We start from the raw sequence: 20485 nt of genomic DNA, 5'->3' as shown, positions 1-20485 counted from the left end.
TCAATTAGCCCATTACATCATTCATTCCATTTTTCATCTTCCAAATCCATGTGTTTTTTCCTGTTCTGCTATGAGCTGAGAAATAAATTATCAAAGAATTTATAATTCCTTGGGGAGACAAGAACACAATTTTTTTTTTTTTACAAAAACTTACCTATACACTGGATACATAAAGAACATCAAGAAGTCCTCCCTGCTCTCCCCAAATAATAACCTGCCCCTTGAACAAGTAAGTATCATAAGAAATGTTTAGGGTTTTCTAAGTTCATCCTCATTCTAAACACAAATACTTTGCTCTTTATACTATATACCCTTTTCAACTACTATAGGTATATACATCCTCTGCCTACCTTTGCTGGAGGTAAAAATGCTATATAGCATATAATCCAGCTAATGAAATGATAGCTCAAAGACAGCAAGGACTTTTTGTTTTATTCATCAGTGTCATCGTTATAGTTCCTAAAACAATACTACGTAAAGGATATATTAATAGTTGATAAAAATATTTTCTGAGTAGTGGTAACAACGAAACAAACCATAGGGTTAGCATGGCAACTGTGTTCTAGGGTAAGAATGAAGCAGACAGGTAATTCACAAGTTTTTAACTTTGTTTCCCCTGGAAGCCATTTATAAATTCAGTCTTTAAAAAATCCAAACATTTTTATATGAATATATTGTTTCCTTTGGAAAGATTTCAGTAGTCTGAAATGACAAGTCAATAAACTTAAGAGCCAAAGAAATACAAGAGCTAATCATATGATTCTGAGTGGGCAGCAAACATAAATACAAAAAAAACAAAAACAAAAAAAGAAACAACAAAAAGAGGGATAGCATTTTATAACTAGTGATCAGAACACACACCACCACCTTTAAATTATACAATCACTGACATAGTAATTAAGAGTTTGAGTCCACATATATATTGATCTAAAATGCACATCACCTGTATTATTTCATGTATGCTGTTAGACTTATAATAGTTGTCTCTAAGATAGTCATGATTTACATAGGGCTTTCCTTCATGAGTTCTCTGACATTTTGCAGAAGATATTTCACAGTTAATGTGTTCACAGAGTTTTATTTCTGCATGCAGAACATACTACTGAAAACCCTGCCACCACACTTACTGCCCTCCAACAGTTTCTCTCCTGTGTGAATGCTTGACACCTACTGACATCTAATTTCTGGACAAGGGCTTTTCCACAGTTGTTATATTCTAGCACTTTGAGCTCACTGATTACCTATAATGATTACATGATGGGGTATACCTTCCTACAAAGGATTTCCCAGTCTCTGCATTCATATGAATTCTCTCAATATATACTTATCAGCCATATAATGAACTAGGTTTTACTCAAGGCTTTTCTACTTTAAATGTATCACAATATATTCCAGTGTGTTTTCTGTGACATAAAATGTGATGTAATTTGTCACTAAAGGCACTACCACATTCACAGCATTCATAAGGTTTCTCTTCTGTGCAAACTGACTTATCAGCTGAGGGTGCACATCTGGCAATAGGCTGTTGCCTAACAGCTACGTTCCTGTCTTCTAGGAGCCCACTGATGTTTAATGAAGTCTGAGTTGCTACAGAAGGCATTTGCACAGTCCCTGTATTAACAGAGTTTTTCTCCTTTATGAGACCACTTGTATGTGATGAGCCATGACTCTCTGAAAAGGGAGTTTCCAATTTGGCTGAACCCACATGTTTCTCTCTTGCATGTAACATTCCCTTATGATAAACAAGGCATGACAAGTGGGAGAAAGCTTTCCCACAGTCAGAACATCCATAGGGTCTTTCTCCTGTATGAGTTCTCCGATGTCTATTGAGACAAGACTTATCTCTAAAAGCTTTCCCACAGTCACTGCATATATAGGGTTTCTCCCCTGTGTGAATTCTCTGATGGTTAATAAGACCGGACTTGTGTGAACAGGATTTCCCACATTCAGTACATACAAAGGGAGCCTTTCCTGTGTGAAATCTCTGGTGGGATATGAGGCATGTCTTCTGGCTGAAGGCTTTCCCACATTCACTACATACATAGGGTTTTTCTCCAGTATGAGTTCGTTGATGTATAAGAAGATTGCCCTTCTGGATGAAACCTTTTCCACATTCACTGCATATATAAGGTTTCTCTCCAGTATGCGTTCGCTGATGTACAATGAGATTGCCCTTCTGGATGAAGCCCTTTCCACAATCGCTGCATACATAGGATTTCTCACCTGTATGAGTTTTCTGATGTGCATTGAGCTGTGATTTCCAGCGGAAGGCTTTGTCACACTCAGTACATTCATAAGGTTTCTCTCCTGTATGAGTTCTCTGATGTTCAATGAGCCTGGACTTTCTGGAGAATGCTTTCTTACATATACTGCACCCATGAGGCTTCTCTCCAGTATGAACCCTCTGATGATTAGTTAGCCGAGACTTCTTGATGAAGCCTTTCCCACATTCATCACATACATAGGGTTTCTCTCCTGTATGGATTTTCTGATGAATAATTAGCCGTAATTTCTTGGGGAAGACTTTGTGACAATCGGTGCATTCATAATATCTCTCTCCTATATGGGTTTTCTGATGTTCAGTAAGCCGAGACTTTCTGGAGAAAGCTTTTCCACATACACTGCATCCATGAGGTTTCTCTCCTGTATGAACTCTCTGATGATCAACCAGGCGAGACTTCTTGGTGAAGGCTTTCCCACATTCTATGCATACATGTGGTTTATCTATTTTGTGAGTTCTTTGATGCTTAATGAATTGGGACTTTTTGTGCACAGGTTTTCCATGTTTAGGGAATTTAATTTCAGGATGAAATTGTTCATGCTTAGCATGGAGAGAGGATTCTTCATCTCCATTAACCTCAGCATGGTTCTTTACTTCATAGCTTCTGTTCTGGCTAACTAAATTTAAACTTGATTTCAGTGTTTTCCCATAATAGTCAAATATATCATGACTTTGCTGTAAGGAAAAATGATTTTTGCTCCAATGAGCAATATTTCCAAATGTATTATATTCAGGGCACTGTTCCATTTTCTTCAGACATTTTTGGTTTTGCAAGCACCCCTGTAGATGATCAACTTTCTTGATTTCTAGGAAAGAAGAAAAACAATGACTCCTTCCATGAGCATGGTATAGAACAAAGCTACTCTACAATGGCTTTGTGTGGGCTGGCTCTTTAGTGACAACCCTTTGACCTTGGTTTAAAGAAACTCCAAGTAGATATGTACCTCATCACTTAGACAGTAGTAAAACATAAAACAAAAGGTAAAAGCAGTCAGTATGTAAGCAAGGTTAGATCACTCAAAATGAATAGATATACTATTGGCTGCTTTCTAAATGTGACTTTATAAAATATGCTGAGACATTAAAATAAAATCAAGTCTCTGTTAATACTGGACCACAGAAGTTGGAGGGGCACTTGTTTCAAAATGGTAAGGGATACATTCATACATCCACAAATCCTTATTACATTATGACTATGTACTAAGCATTGTGCTGGTAATGGAGATATACAAATATATTCCTTATTTTCATTGAGCATACATCTTACTTTGGATAATCAAATATACAAGGGAAGCAATGAAATAAAAAAGGCAGGTGCAGATTGTGGAAAGTGGCTTGAGGGAGCAATGGAGAGATAGGTGGAGGAAATCAGGACATATTTTGGGGAAAGAAAAGACAAGGTTTACTCATGATTTCAATATGGGGAAATTAATCAAAGTGAGGTACCAAGGACAACTCTGGCTGAAGCCACTAGATAAGTGGGTAGTGCCTTTTAATGAGAGAGGAAATAGTACTAAGGTTCAGAATGAGGGAGAAATCAAATGTGCATTTTAAAACACCATGTTGAGATGGTTATTAGATATCTAAGAACTCAGTTAAATGTGTAAATCTTGAGAACAGCCTTGACTGGAGATAATGGGAAATCAGTATATAAAAACTATATAAGACAGAGGACTGGATGAAATCATGTTTGGAAAAACATGTAGATTGAAAGAAGATGTGGTCATGGGACCAAGTTTTCAGTTATTGCAACATTTAGACTTTGGGTTTGGAAAAGGCCCCTGAGGAACACCAACATTGACTATACTGACCAGGAAATAAGCAGGCACAGATAGTAAGAACTATTATCCCTAAGAGGTGAGTCAAAATGTTGTAAACTTGGCATTTGATTTAAATATAACTGATAGACTCGTGGTCATCTTGGTCCTCTAATCTGCTAACCTTCTTCATTCTGTAGACCAAATTCCAACCAAATTTCCCAAAGCATCAATCTCATATTTAGGGGAATACACCTGTAGCCAACACTCCATCATTTTATATAGCTGTGACACAATTTCCTATACCCACATAGAAAGGGAAAAACTGTGATCCCTACAGAGTATGGACCACATCGTCTTCTCCAGAAGCAGGTGGGTTGTTCTACTGCTAGAGAACTATCAGCTTTTTCAGTCACATTCTGTACCTGTATACATCATAGTCAAACTGTTCCCATTTCAACAAAGCAACACCTTGCCACTAACAGCATCGCCTTCCAAAATTCTCCATAAATGCCTCAATTGCCATTAGTTAAGGGATCCTATGACTCTTGGCAGTTTGGTCTTTCATTTTTCTTAGAAGTATTGGATGTACTTGACTATTGCCACACTGCTCCCACCCAGGTGAAAAGTAAGACTGTGTATAGCTAGAATAATACAAAACTAACATCAACCCTACTATTCTACCTCAATTACTAACATATAAAGTCTATAATAATTAGCCTGGAAAAAAAAGTAACATTACCGTGATTATCCACTTACTTATGTTCACACTTCACTAGTTATCCTTAAAATACCTTCTAACGTTTGCTTTTATAGGGCTGACTTCAGGCTAGTCTTCTGACAGTCCCTCATATGGTCTTGAACATTTCCAATTTCACAGCTTCATTCTTTACCCTTCATCTTTTTTGTTTGCTATTAAAATTTTCATTCCTGGAAGGTATTCCCTTATTCCTCATTAAATTTAATCTTATAGCACATATTAGGGATATGTTCACCAACTAGAGTCATGACATTTTATTATGTATAGACTAGCCCAGGCTGCCATTCCAAATCGAACAAAATCAGACTCTTGAAGGAAATGGCCTCGGTACAGGTATTATGAAAGCATGCACCTAATGAACATTCATTGTTCTGATCTTTTATTGTTTAACACACTGCTTTTCTTTTCTTTTTCTATACTCATCCAGTCCAAGTATCTATCTCCAGGCCTAAACTCTCTCAACTCCTCTGTATTGAACTGCAGCAGTGAGCACCACTTGAAGGTGAACAAGAACTTCTAAATCACAATACCAAAAACAGAACTCCTGATTTCCCAAAGCACATCCTCTGCCCCACGTATCTCAATCTCTGTGAATGGCAACTACATTCCTCCTTCGACCCATGCCAAAAACTTTACAAGCATCCTTCATATGTATTTCTCACTCACACCATTTATCTGCTTCAAAGGCAAATCTCCTCTCCCCTCTATAAATACATCCAAAAACTGATATTCAACTCCTCTACTCAGGTTGAATCCAACCACTCTATTGTAGTAGAGCAAGAGCCTCTAGTTTGCATTTCCAACTTGAAGCCCTGCCTGTTTCTATCTACATTCTAGAAAGAGCCAAAGTGATCACTTTAAACCCAAACTATCTCTTTACTCAAAACTGCCTACTCCTTCTCATCTCACTAAAAAGTCTTGAAATGCCCTTGAAAGGTATTATATGATCTGTCTACTGCAAACTCTAGCTCCTACCACATTGACCTCATCTCTAACCACTGTCCCTCATGCTCACTCTGCTCTATCCACATAGGCATCCTTAAAGTTTACTCTTGCCTTGTGTGTTTGAACTTGCTATTCTACTTGACATTCATCTCACCCAAGGAACCCAAATCCCTCATCTAGCTACTCAAAAGACACTGTATCCAAGAGGCAGTCCCATTCTTAAAGACTAGCCACAGCCTTCTGACAAGCTCTTTATTATACTGTTTTACTGTTCTTCCCAACACTTCACAAGACAGTGTTTATTATTACTTTTTATTAATTTCATGCCTTTGCCTTTTAGTCCCCTCTACCCCCGTTGTCTCCCTTGTCTGTTTGCTTGTTGTTTTACTCCTTTCCGCTCATTGTCTGTTTTTCTTCAGGAGGCACTGGGAACCAAACCCAGGGCCTCCCATGTGAGAGGCAGGCACTCAACTGCTTGAGCCACATCTACTCCTGCTTTCTCCTTTTAGAACGTTATCTCCAAGAAGAATAGGGGCTTGGTATTTTGTTTTTCACTGCTGTCAGCTGCCAGTATGTAAAAGGAGATAAAAAATATTTAAGGCAATTCCTTGGACTGTCATTCCTGCAAATTGGATGGCATGGAACACCTTGCTACCATGGCAGAATATAACCCATCAACAAGTTTGGAACAGGACCTTCTCACTTAAGACTGAGATTCAGCTGCCATCTTTCAATGAGACTCCTAATTATATTTTTTCCCTTTTAAGGGAACAAGTGAATAAGCCCAGTTCTTTATTAGGATATGCTGTATATAATAATGTGTAGGATGGTTAATGACTGAGTCTGTCACCCTAGATCGCATGGTCCCTGTCTGCCTGGAACAAGAAGAGGGAATCTGTGGTGTGGGGTGGTTACCCTGAGTTGTGTAATTTTACTATCAAGGCTAGAGAGAGTAAAGTGTGCCCCCTGGTGGTTCTACCCATTGGCCATTTTTGTGCCAGGTGGAACTGCAATTGTCACTGAAAGACACATAATGGCTTTAGCTGTTGTCTTTTATACTGTTGCTGTGAAATGTGGATGCAATGCTTGTCCTATGGTCAATGTAGGCTGCTATGTGGAGGTGGACTGTGGGGACCCAGGACCCCTTGCCCCCAAGTCCTCAGCTCATAGCTGCCAACATGACCTAGACATAAATTAAAGGTTAACAACCCTCCCCAAGAGGAGAGAATGTGTAGAGTTATCATAAACTATAATCTTCCCAAAGCAGTAAATGTCCTTGGTAAACATTCTGCCTTCAAATGTAGTGAAAACATCACCAGACCCCATGTGTACACATCATGTGACCCTAGTAGAAACTCTGTTCTCATACCCTATGGAATGTCCTTGTTCTGAAACCCTTTACATCACCCCTCATTTTCCCATCTCTTTGTAGAGTGCTATCTTCATTCTCTCAACCGCCACCACCTGAGATTCTCTGCTGTCCTTAAGTCCCAATAAAGCTTATGTCTGACAAAAATAAATAAATAAATAAGGCAAGCCATGAATCAGGAACACACTGGGGTGATAAGTTTAATTGCAGTTGACCGAGGGGGAAGAAGCAAGATGGTCGCTGAGTGAACTTGCCTTGCAGTCTCTCCTGGGAAGAGACGGCTGGGTGCAGCTAGAGGTTCTCCAAGGCGGGGCTTTTTCGGGATTTTTGCAGGGCAGGAAGTGTCTGGACATCGATTTGGTGGAAAGGTAACGGAGAGGATTGGTCTATAAGATATAATTTGGGTTCTACTGCCTGGAGGTGAGACCCGCACACGGGTTCCTCCCTCTTGGGGGTGGGTGGAGCCGCGGTGCTGTGCAGCAGCTCAGCTTTTTGGTGGCTCTGCGGTGCTGAGGAGTTCGCGAGTCCTGGGCGGGCTGTTGGCGGGTTGATGCGACGGGTCGCCTTTGCGGATCGATTTGGGGAGATAGATGGTGTTTTGTTGTGAAGCGGGGGAAATTTTTGATTGCGGACACAAATAATAGCGCTTCTGCCTGAAGCCCCGTCCCCACAAGCCCAGCTGCTGATCTGCAACCGAATTAGGCTGTAGGCAATAAAGGGACATAATTGGGAAGTTGTTTCAGGGTGCAGTGAGGGAGGGGGACACGTCTGGAAGCCGATTAGGGAATATTTTGCGAAGCTTGGGAATTCCAGTTTTGGAATCTGTTTTCGGTGTCACGGGCTGGGCCTCGGATCTGTGCCAAAAAAGTGGCTGCGGTGTAAAGGCGCCCTCAAGTGGCAGTGTTATGGAAGCACAGCGCGGGAGCTGTCCAAAAGCTGAAGTGACGATATACCCACATTAATGAGCCCTACTAAGTAAGTGAATTGCAGGGTTCAGACATAATATAGAGTTTGCGGATCTGACTTCCCCCATACGGCTGGCACCCAGCTGTGGGGATCCCTGAGGGCTGTGTTACACTACGGGGCTCCTAGGCTTCCTGTTGACCAGATTGGAGGTTGCCAGGTCTGAATCCCCTAAACTCTGGTGGCCCACAACCCAGAGAATCACACCTCTTGAGTCTTTAATATCTCAGACTTTCCACCCCTGAATCCATCATGCCCTGAGGTCCATCTGAGGTCCTTGAATGCCCTAGCCTTCAACGTTGGGGTTTTTCCTTTATCGTTTCATTTTGTTTTGTTTTTATTTTCATTTTGTCTTATTTTTTACTTTTTTTAATGTCCTGATTGCTAACATTGCATTATCCCCTAGTCTTTTCTCACAGTGTATCCCCCAAAGTCTTTTTTTTATTCAGTTATTTAGGGGTTTTTTTGTGGTTGTTGTTGTGTAGTTGGTGTTTTAATTGTGGTTCGTGTATCTGTTTTTTTTTTCTTTCCCCTACCTGTTCCCCACCCTTTGCCCACCCCCTTTTCCTTTCTTCCTTTCTTCTCTTCCCCCCCCTTTTTTTTATTTTTAAATTTTTTTCCTTTTTCTGTTTCTCTCTCCCTCGTGTCTCTCATCTTCTACTTATTTTATTTTAACTCAATTATACAATAGGTGCGGCAGGAAACACCTCACATTTGCTGGGGTTTTCTCATCCTCTACTGCCTCATTTCTGTGTGAACTGATTTAGGCTACCTACACTATCCTCTATCCCCTACATCTTGATATCCGCCATCATCTACTGTCTCTCCTATATTCCACCTCCCACCTTCCTTTCTTTGATCCACGAAGTGTCTAAGTCTTAATTTCTAATACCTTTGTTTTGTTTTCTGTCTGTTATCCACTCTTGAAACTATTACCTTTCTTTTCTTTTTCCCTCTCTCACGAAAACAATAGCTTTTTAGCTCATACCATATTCCTCCCATATTCAATCATCTACCTCATAATAGGTACTCTACCTACTGCTATAACTCTACACAATTGACATGAATCTAACCTCCATCCTCCCAGATCTCATATTCTTGCTTTGTTAACATATATCACCAATACTACTTTACACTTTTCCCTTGCTTACACAATTGCCTTTCCCCAGCACTAATACTTTCCTTTAAAGTGAACTTAACCAACAACAAGAAATTAGAATAAGAAGAACAAAGTGACAAAGAGAAGATATAACACTTATGCAAAAACAACAGCTAATTAATCCCCAAGAGTAGACAAAGAAGCTAAGGAACTGATTAAATCCGTCAAGATTAAATAATGACCAGAAAGCAACAAAAATCTACAAACCAAACCAGTGATCAGGAAAACATGGCTGATTCCAATCAACAAACCAAAAATCAGGAAGGGGAGCAGAACTTTGCACACACAATGAAAGATCTCAGAACATTTATCACCGACAAATTTGATGAAGTAATGAAAGAGGTTAACAACATGAAGACATCACTTGGAGGGGAAATTGCAGACATACGCAAAAACATAACAGATATGATGGGAATGAACACCACGGTTCAAGAAATCAAAAATACACTTGCAGCAAATATCAGCAGACTAGAAGAGGCAGAGCAGAGAATTAGTGATGTGGAAGACAGTACATCAGAAATCAAACAGATAGTAGAAGGGGTCGATAAAAAGATAGAAAAAATCCAGCTAGGACTTAGGGACCTGAATGACAATGCAAAACGCTCAAACATACGTATTATAGGCATTCCAGAAGGAGAAGAGAAGGGAAAGGGGTCAGAAGGAGTGTTGCAGGAAATAATGGCTGAAAACTTCCCAAATCTACTGAAAGAGACAGATGTACATATCCGAGAAGCACAGCGCACTCCATTAGTCATAAACCCCAACAGGCCCACCCCAAGACATATACTTGTCAAATTATCCAATGCTCAAGACAAAGAGAAAATCCTAAAAGCAGCAAGAGAAAAGAAAACCATCACATACAAGGGAAGCTCCATTAGATTAAGTGCTGATTTCTCATCTGAAACCATGGAGGCAAGAAGGCAGTGGTATGATATAGTCAAGGTAATAAAGGAAAAAAATTTCCAACCAAGAATACTCTATCCAGCTAAACTAGCATTCAAACATGATGGAGAGTTCAAAATATTCGCAGACAAACAGAAACTGAAAGAGTATACCAACAAGAAACCTCCCCTTCAAGAAATTCTAAAGGGAGTTCTGCAGGAAGAAAGGAAAAAACAGGACAGGCAAAGTTGGAGGAGAGTATAAGAGCAACAACAACAACAAAAAAAGACAAAAAGAGAAGGGGAAAAAAATACAAACAAAATATGACAAACACAAATCCAATCAAAATATGGCTAACACAAATAATTCCTTGAAAGTAATAACACTGAATGTAAACGGATTAAACTCACCTATCAAAAGATTCAGACTGGGACATTGGATAAGGAAATATGACCCATCCGTATGCTGTCTACAAGAGCCACATCTTAGACCCAGAGACGCATGGAGATTGAAAGTGAATGGTTGGAAAACAATCATACAAGCAAACAATAACCAAAAAAAGGCAGGAGTAGCTATATTAATATCAGACAAAATAGACTTTAAATGTGAAACAATTGTGAAAGACAAAGAAGGATACTACATTTTAGTGAAAGGGACAATCTGTCAAGAAGATCGAACAATCATAAATATTTATGCTCCTAACAAGGGCGCCTCTAAATACGTGAGACAAACGCTGGAAAAACTAAGTGAAAGAATAGATGCATCTACAATTATAGTGGGGGATTTTAATACACCACTATCAACTCTGGACAGAACATCTCAAAAGAGAATCACTAAAGAAACAAAACATTTGAACAGTATATTAGAGGAGCTGGATCTAATAGACATATATAGATCATTACACCCAAACACAGCAGGATATACATTTTTCTCAAGCACACATGGATCATTCTCCAAGATAGACCATATGCTAGGCCAAAAAGAAAGGCTGAATGAATTCAGAAAGATTGAAATCATACAAAACAATATCTCTGACCACAGTGGAGTCAAGCTGGAAATTTGCAAGGGACAGAAGCCCAGGTTTCACACCACGATTTGGAAATTAAACAGCACACTCTTAGAAAAACAGTGGGTCAAAGAGGAAATCTCAAAAGAAATCAATGACTACCTTGAAACAAATGATAATGAGAACACAACATACCAAAATCTATGGGATGCAGCAAAAGCAGTACTGAGACGGAAATTTATAGCCATAAATTCATATATCAAAAAAGAAGAAAAGCAAAAATTGAAGAACTAAATGCACATTTGAAGGAATTAGAAAAACAACAAAAAAGTAACCCAACAGGAAGAAGAAGGAAGGAAATAACAAAGATAAGAGCAGAACTAAATGAAATAGAAAATAAGAAAGCACTTGAAAAGATAAACAAGACCAAGAGCTGGTTTTTTGAGAAGATCAACAAAATTGACAAACCTTTAGCGAGACTAACAAAGAAAAAAAGAGAGAAGATGCAAATACACAAAATAAGAAATGAGAAAGGCGATATCACCACTGACCCCACAGAAATAAAGACTATCATAAGAGGATACTTTGAAAAACTATATTCCAACAAAAATGACAATTTAGAGGAAATGGACAAATTCCTAGAAATACATAAGCAGCCCATATTGACAAAAGAAGAAATTGATGATCTTAACAAACCATTCACAAGCAGAGAGATAGAATCAGTTATTAAAAACCTCCCAACTAAGAAGAGCCCAGGGCCAGACGGCTTCACAGGTGAATTTTACAAAACATTCCGCAAAGAACTAACACCAATCCTGCTGAAACTATTCCAAAAAATTGAAACAGAAAGAACATTGCCGAACTCCTTCTATGATGCCAACATTACCCTAGTACCAAAGCCAAACAAAGACACCACAAGAAAGGAAAATTACAGACCAATTTCTCTAATGAACCTAGACGCAAAAATACTTAACAAAATACTTGCTAATCATATTCAACAACACATTAAACGAATTACACACCACGACTAAGTGGGATTCATCCCAGGTATGCAAGGATGGTTCAACATCAGAAAATCAATCAACGTAATACACCATATAAACAGATTGAAGGAAAAAAATCACATGATTATATCTATAGATGCAGAAAAAGCATTTGACAAAATACAGCACCCTTTCTTGATAAAACACTCCAAAAGATTGGAATACAAGGAAATTTTTTGAACATGATAAAGAGTATATGTGAAAAACCTACAGACAACATTGTTTACAATGGAGAAATCCTAGAATCCTTCCCTCTAAACTCAGGAACAAGATAAGGATGCCCATTGTCTCTGCTCCTATTTAACATTGTCTTAGAAGTACTTGCTCGAGCACTGAGGCAAGAACCAGATATAAAAGGCATTCAAATTGGAAAGGAAGAAGTCAAATTTCATTATTTGCAGTTGACCTTGAGTTTAGTAAAAGGAAAGCAAACTCTGCCCAAGCGAGGTGATACTATATCATGGAGGTCTTTGACAAAAGAATAATTTCCATTTTATAAGCTAGATAATGTGATTAACTGGGACTTAATGACATAAAATTATGAAAAGCAAAAGGGAAGCTTAAAGGGAATAAATCCAGCAGTATCATTTAGGATTAACTGGGGGAAAAAAAAAGATCAGAATTAACAACTATACAAAGGAATTAAATTAAATCAAGCATGAGGCTTAATGATCTGCTTTGGATGGTAACTGAGAATGAGAAATTTATAAAATCAACAGGAATAACAAAGATTTTAATGTGGGTGCAGAGGAGGTAGGAAAGTTTCGAGATAACTCTACCATGGCCAGGACATGATATACAAGACTAGAAGGGGATTTACTAAGAAGGATGGAGAAAAGGAGTCTTCTCAAAGGGGAGATGATTCTAGTTCTTTGAACAGGAAATAAGGACTCATTGGGGATGTGACAGTTTGAATTTGGTGAATCCCCCAAAAAAGATTATTTGTGAACTAATCCATTCCTGTGAGTGAGGTCTTTTGATTGCATTAGATTTGGTTAAGGGACCTTGATTAGATTGCTTTTTTAAAAAAAGATTTATTCTTTCCCTCCCCTCCCCCCGTTGTTTGCTCTCTGTGTCCATTCACTGTGTGTTCTTCTGTGACTGCTTCTATCCTTATTAGCAGTACTAGGAATCTATGTTTCCTTTTGTTGCATCATCTTGTTGTGTCAGCTCTCCATGTGTGCAGCACCATTCTTGGGCAGGCTGCACTTTCTTTCGCGCTGGACAGCTCTCCTTGTGGGGCGCACTCCTTGCACATGGGGCTCCCCTATGCAGGGGACACACCTGCATGGCTGGGCACTCCTTGTGTGCATCAGCACTGCACATGGGCCAGCTCCACACGGGTCAAGGAGGCATGGGGTTTGAACCATGTACCTCCCGTGTGGCAGACTGATGCCCTAGCCATTGGGCCAAGTCTGCTTCCCTAGATTGCTTTTGATTGGCCTACATCAGTGAAGCATGACTCAGGTCTCTGCCCTCTTACTGGAGCATTATATAAACAGAGATATATAGAGAAAGAAGACACACAGAAAAGGGAGCTTTTCCACTTTGACCTGGCCATGTGAAAGAATCATTAACAGCCAAAGCTGAGGCAAAACAAAGCCCCACAAGGCTGGGCACATGTAGAAGCTCAAGGTTGAAGAGATAAGCCCCAAGGAGAGATGCCTGATTGCTCACAGCTGAGCTCCAGGAGAAAGTAGAGAGATATCAGTAGATCCGCCATCTTGCCTCACAATGTGGCAGGACTCCAGGATTTGCTAGCAGCCAACCTTTGGAGAGAAAACATCTCTGATGGTGCCTTGATTTGATTGGACATTTCATGACCTGAGAACTTTAAGCTTTTAACTCAAATAAAATTCCCATTATAAAATCCAACCCATTTCTGGTACTTTGCATTGGCAGCCCTGAGACAAACTAACACAGGGGAGTTGCCATGGAGATGGGCAAATTATATGCTAGGAATATGTTAGTTACACATTATTAAAGGAGATATCAACTTGAAAGTCTCTACAAAGAACAAAAGCTTCACTTCTTTAGAATGAAAGAAACTTTAAAGTCATACAAGGCCAGAGCAAAAACTGGGAAACGGAAAAGCTCAGAGTGGGGAAAGAGAAACTAAGGAAACAGATAAATGCACAGCAATAGTCCAGGTAACGATGGGAGCACAACACTTAAGGTGAGGTCAAATGTCAGAAAAAGAAGTCAACATTATGCACTGGGGCTGGAAAACGGAGAAACCAAAAGATCATACTGAAATAAAGGATCTCTCTTTGGAGGCAAGCCTCGAAGGCAGAATTTCATAGCAAGGGAAGTAGAAGGAACAGATTGTGTTACTCTGATAAGGGAAGAAGAATACTAAGGTTTGAGAATCCTAGAAAGAAGACACCTTGGGAAAAAATCAAGACATAGATGAATAAACAAGAATCTCATCTAAGAAGAGGTAAAGGGGCATATTTTCCTCTAAACTTAATAGAAGAACTCTTTTATGAGTAAATGAATATGTAGAGGCACTGTTTACATATCCTCAGATACCCTTCCAGCTGTGATACCTTTTGTCATGACTAAAATATGACTTTCTCAGTAGCCTACCTTGCTGGTTCTCACTCACCTGGACAGGTTTGACTGTGGATTTCTTTTTCTTTTGTCCATGGTTCTCCTCGTTCCAACCTGGAAAGGGCATCTGGTTTGCTTGCTTGATACCCTATTAATGGGAAATGACAGAAGACTTAGGCTCACCAAAGTGGATGGTGATCCATCAACACGGGAGAATTTTATATTTTAGGTCTGCAGAGTAAAGGTTTTTCCTTTCAAGAGAGAGAAAATTATACTCTCTTATCTGGGGCCAGAGAATGGATGGATAATCTAATGCAGAGTACCACAGACATTCCAAAGTTTTCAGAAGCTGGGAAAGACAAGGTCTCTGACTGAGCACCCTCTGAGTGACACAGGAGAGCTCTCCTCACCCAGTGACACCAGGTTGCTATAGTTCTCCAACATCACATCTCGGTACAGGTCCTTCTGCATGGGGCCCAGGAGTTGCCACTCCTCCCAGGTGAACTGCACAGCCACATCGTCAAATGCCAGTGATTCCTATAATAACAAAGGCCTGGTTAACATGAAGTGTTTTTCTGTTATTGAAATGAAAGCAATGTGAAGAAAGTTGTTCTATATAGGTTACATCTATATACCTAGGTAGGTTTTTTTAAATACATTGTAATAGCTGCAAAATCCTAGCAAAATATCCTTAATTATAGTAATTCATTCAACAAATCAGAAGATTACGCAATAATCTTGCAATTTAGAAACACCTCAGATATAGGTACATGTATATGTAAATATGTGTGTGTATATTTGTATATATGTATGTATGTATTTTTATATTTTGAGCACATATTTGCCAGGCACTGAATATATTCCAGTACTATCAGGATGAATAACACACATTCCTATATTCATCATGAATCTTCATGGCTAATATCAGAATCAGCCATGAAGCTATTCCAGACACTATAATTACAAGATGATGCATAATAAGTATATTTTATATGTTAAGAAAACAAAGAATCTTTTTCTTTTTTTAAAAAAAGATTTATTTCTCTCCCCTTTCCCCTCCTCCAGGTGTCTGTTCTGTGTCTATTTGCTGCGTGCTCTTCTTTGTCCACTTCTGTTGTTGTCAGCGGCATGGGAATCTGTGTTTCTTTTTATTGCGTCATCTTGCTGTGTCAGCTCTCCGTATGTGCAGCGCCATTCTTGGACAGGCTGCACTTTCTTTCACGCTGGGCGGCTCTCTATACGGGGGGCACCCCTGCATGGCACGGCACTCCTTGTGTGCATCAGCACTACACATGTGCCAGCTCCACATGGGTCAAAGAGGCCTGGGGTTTGAACCGCGGACCTCCCATGTGGTAGATGGATGCTCTAACCACTGGGCCAAGTCTGCTTCCCCTCAAAGAATCTTTCTAAAACATGTCTAGAAACAAGATTATTAAAGATTATTAGACCAAGAAAAAACCAGAATCTCTAGAAAATATACATGTGTATATATTTTATTATTTAGCTTTACACTGTAACACATTAGTATATGTAAAATATACATATATTACATATACTGTATATTAGTTACACTGAAATGATAATCAACGAATTAGAGATGGATCTGAAAAACTGCAGCACAAAGACAGATTGATGGATTTGTAGAAGAGACATTAATAAATATGGGGGCTAGAGTGAGGCCTAACATTTATCTTGTCAGTTTATAAAAAAAAAATTACAGTAATGGAATGGCATTCTCCATTCTCCAAAGATCAAATACATTTGTTAATATATATACATTTAAATTGTTTATAAATATGTATATATATATATATCTAGAGAGAGAAAGAAAACATATATGTGGACACAGATACAGTAATGGGAAATACACATTACCAACCATTTGTTAAACCTGCACTAGGAGTTAGAAAAGAGGTGTATGAAGAAAGATCTTATTTTTTTTGCTATGTGTACTTCACAATTATTGGAGTTTTTTACCTTTAAAATGTATCCATGCTCATTTGTGTGATTAAATTGAAAAGATATGGGGTGGGTGTGGCTCAAGCAGTTGAGTGCCTGCTTCCCACATGGGAGGTCCCAGGTTTGCTTACTGGTGCCTCCTAAAACCAAAAAAGCAAACAATAAGCAAACAAACGAGAAAACCAACTTAGGGGAGCTGATGTGGCTCAGTGGTTGAGTGCCAGCTTCCCACATACGAGGTCCCAGGAATCCCCAGCCCCGGAATGTCAAAAAAAAAAAAAAAAAAAGATAATGAAGAGGAGGTGGTAGGTAAGAATTTGATTTGACCTGGAGGAGGAGCACACACTATCTTAGAGAGGGAGAAGTTCTAAAGCAAACAATTCAGCCACCAGTTCATACAGAACCTTTGATATAATCTTTCCACTTAGGTTTCATTTTATTCCAAGATTAACCTTGACTACTACAAGGCTGGGTCCCTGGGTCACTTGCTGTGGTCCCCTGAAGAACTGTGTCCACTGAGTTTGCTTGGTCTATTCCCACTGAGACTCTGAGGAACCCTAGAAGAAATAGCTGTAGGAAATCTGCTTTTGCATTCCATGAGAAGGCTACAAATAAGGACACTGTCCACCATCCAAGAAATTTTCTGAGACCTAACTGTCACAAAATATTGGCATCCCCTAAGAAACTGGTCTGCTTTCTCCTTCCAGTTAGTGTATACCATGTGACATCACGGTATGCTGATTGTGATGGCTGTCAGTTATCAGATGCAAGTTGCCAGCTAATAAAGCCTCGAGAGGCTCTAGTCACACATTATGTCCAACATTGGTCTTTTAATGTAAATCCTATGAACAATACATTTCTGATCCTATTTTGCCCTGATACTGAAGTTAAAGTTTATTTCCCCACAAATTTTGCTTTACCAATTTATACTTTCCCACTTAATTCAATTAACTTTTAAAGTCCTACTCAAATCAATCATGGAATAAAGGAAAGAAGAAAATAAGCCAGAGGTTACCTGGTCCTTGATCATTTTCTTGTGTTATCAGGAAGTAGTAGCAAGGATGCTGTAACATTTAGTCTCGTCTAGATGCGTCCTAAATTTTGGTTAGAAATCCAGCCAAGGGCAAGTCTCTGTCATTTCTCCCAGATATGATATCTAGGTCCTGGAACCATCTCCTACTTCCCTTGATTCATCTTGAGCCTGAATACATCAGCTCCTGTGGGCTGAAGAATAAATTCACTTTGAGTGATACCTTCCTACTGGGACTAGATGTTATTTCTGCTCCTGTGCACTCACTTCAAGCTAAGACTGTCTCTAACCATCCTATTAATTGGGGCCCCAGAGGTTTTTACAGCCTGCTGCCATAAAAACATATTCTGAATGTGTGGGCAATCTGCCTTTCTTCTGTGAAATACAAGTGGGATATCTGCTTTAGAGAGGCAGGAGAGGAGATTGATCCAGCACAGCACAATGCCCCAGTAGCAGGGGAATTCTCATGCAACTGAGTATCCGGAAAGAGGTCATACAGAAGGTGAGGATCTGGACATTTATTCCTTCAAAACCATGTATGCTCAGGTACCTGTTCAAAAGCCTTTGTATACCTAATGTGTAGATGTGCCTCAGCTGAGGCATTATCTTATTTAATTTCTCATACACCCACTCACTTCATTATACTGTATAAGGTATAAATCATTCTTTCCAGTTCCAACATTAAGCTAAGTGTGCCAGTCTGAACTCTTAATGGATCCCAGAAAAAGATCATGTTCTTGAAGTTAACCCATTCCTGTGAGTGTGGAACCCTTTATTGGATTAGAGTTATTTGGGGGTGGGATGGGGCTTAGATTGGATTACTGCAGAGATGTGTGACCCAGGAATGTGGGTCCTGGTCCTCTTGCTGGAATCCTTTATAAACAGGAGAAATATGCAAGGACACACACAGAAAAAGCCACAGAAATGGACAGAAGGAACCCATGAGCTCAGAGAGGAATCCAGAGGAGAGAAAAACCACAGACAGAGCAGCCTGAAGCAGAAATAGCAACGAGTCCTAAAGGAGTGGGGAGAGTAAACTGCATCGTGCCCACAGCTGAGCTAAGGGAGAAAGTGGGCCTGAAAGAAAAGGCAGAGACCCAGACTGGCAGCCACTGCCATTGTGTCTTGCCACATGGCAGGAGTCCAGGATCGCTAGTAGCTGACCTTCAGTGAGACAGCATCTCTGATGATATACTGATTTGGAAATTTTTATAGTCTTTGGACAGTAAGTTTTAGCCTAATAAATTCCCATGATAAAAGCCAACCCATTTCTGGTATATTGTTCCCAGCAGTTTTTAGCAAACTAAAACACCAAGGCTTGGGGATTAAGTATTTTGTCCAGGAAGACACATGCTCCAACAGAGCTAGAAAATGAACCCAGATCTGCCTGTTTTCAAGAACTTGACCTTAGCCACTGGTGTATTCCCTTGGCCATATGCCTGCATAATATGACTTAGCTTCCCTCTGCTACCATCTTGAAGTAATTTAATTTTCATAGCATCACATGGAGGATGGCCACATAGTCAGACATAACCTGAAATTCTGGAGTCAGTTCGGAGACACCTGCAACTACTTTATTCCACAGACAAATGCAAAAGCTCCATGCCACATCCCTTGTCCAAAAGCAGCACTTCACAGACTAGCAGGCCCAGAAGCTTTTTACAGGCCAAATTCCAGAGCTTGAGTAAAAGATTTACATCATGAGGGCATGAAATTAGTAAAATTGTCGTGAGCTTTTCTTCCACCTTATAAGGGTACAATCATTGTGACATGCTCCCCGTGGTTCTCCTGCATTTTCCAAGCCAATAGGGTCCCACGCTGTGGCAGTCTGAGATTATTTATGAATTCCAAAAAGAAAAATTGTTTGTAAACTGGTCTGTTCTTCTAGGCATGAAACCCTTTGTATTAGATTTAGCTGAAATGACTTTGATTAAATTATGTAAGACTAGGGCTTTGATTCAATCACATCATTAGGGTGACTCACTTTGAATCCCTGCCTTCCCCCCCCCCCCCACTGTGGGCTATATAAAGAGACACTCAATCAAGGAGATAGAAGTTGATACACAGAAGAAGATACACAGGAATAGAGAGAGCTCCATAGACATGGCAGAGGAAAGAACTTGATCCTGGGATCCTGGAGAGAAATAAGCCATCTGCCTGATAGTTTGCAACTGAAGAGACCAGAGCCCTGAGCAACTGAGCCCAGAAAAAAATGAGCCCCTAGAAAGAGACGAGCCCCATGCCAGCCTCCAGCTGAGATCAGAAGAAGCTGGACCCAAGGAGCCTTAAGAGGGAAAAGGAAGGCGTGGCAACAGTCTGGTAAGGGAGTAACCTTGAGTTGGACTCCCCAGGACCTTGTAACTATAAGCTTTTACCCCTAATAAATACCCTTTATAAAAACCAACAGATTTTCATACTTTGCAAGAGCACCTCTTTGGTTGACTAATACACACATTTACTTCTCCTCTGACCCAGTATTGAATATGCTGCCTCCCACTTCAATCCTAAAAGCACTTCTATTGAGGCAGTAGACCCTTTGAACTTGTTTTCTTGAAACACAAATGAGGGAACTGGTGTCCAGTCCAAATAATGTAATAGCCATGGGCAAGAGGCAGTGAATACAATGCCTCAGAGGCACTCCAGGTGTAAACCTTCAAATAACAAGGCTTTCATTCAGGAACAGCTGGAGTTTCAACCTCACTTTTCACCCTTAAGAACTTTCAGGACATTGTAATCATTCTTGGTGCCTTCAGTGACTAGATCATTTCAGAAGAGGCA

At 39.7% G+C, this 20485-nt stretch overlaps 1 protein-coding gene across 1 annotated transcript in view; it reads right to left on the bottom strand.

The window, feature by feature from the left end:
• Nucleotides 1–411: 411 nt before the first annotated feature.
• Nucleotides 412–20485, bottom strand: part of LOC101444980 (zinc finger protein 613) — a 30846-nt gene continuing 10772 nt past the window's right edge. Inside the window, 6 exon segments of the mRNA XM_004454639.5 lie at nucleotides 412–1486; nucleotides 1488–3087; nucleotides 14774–14866; nucleotides 15129–15255; nucleotides 16696–16817; nucleotides 17693–17901. Of these exon segments, the coding sequence (XP_004454696.2) occupies nucleotides 1366–1486; nucleotides 1488–3087; nucleotides 14774–14866; nucleotides 15129–15255; nucleotides 16696–16817; nucleotides 17693–17750 (2121 nt within the window). The 5' untranslated portion in view covers nucleotides 17751–17901 and the 3' untranslated portion in view covers nucleotides 412–1365.

This window comes from Dasypus novemcinctus, chromosome 18 (genome assembly GCF_030445035.2).
Source record: "Dasypus novemcinctus isolate mDasNov1 chromosome 18, mDasNov1.1.hap2, whole genome shotgun sequence".
NCBI classification, from domain to species: Eukaryota; Metazoa; Chordata; class Mammalia; order Cingulata; family Dasypodidae; genus Dasypus; species Dasypus novemcinctus.
This window is presented reverse-complemented; position numbering and strand designations above follow the sequence as displayed.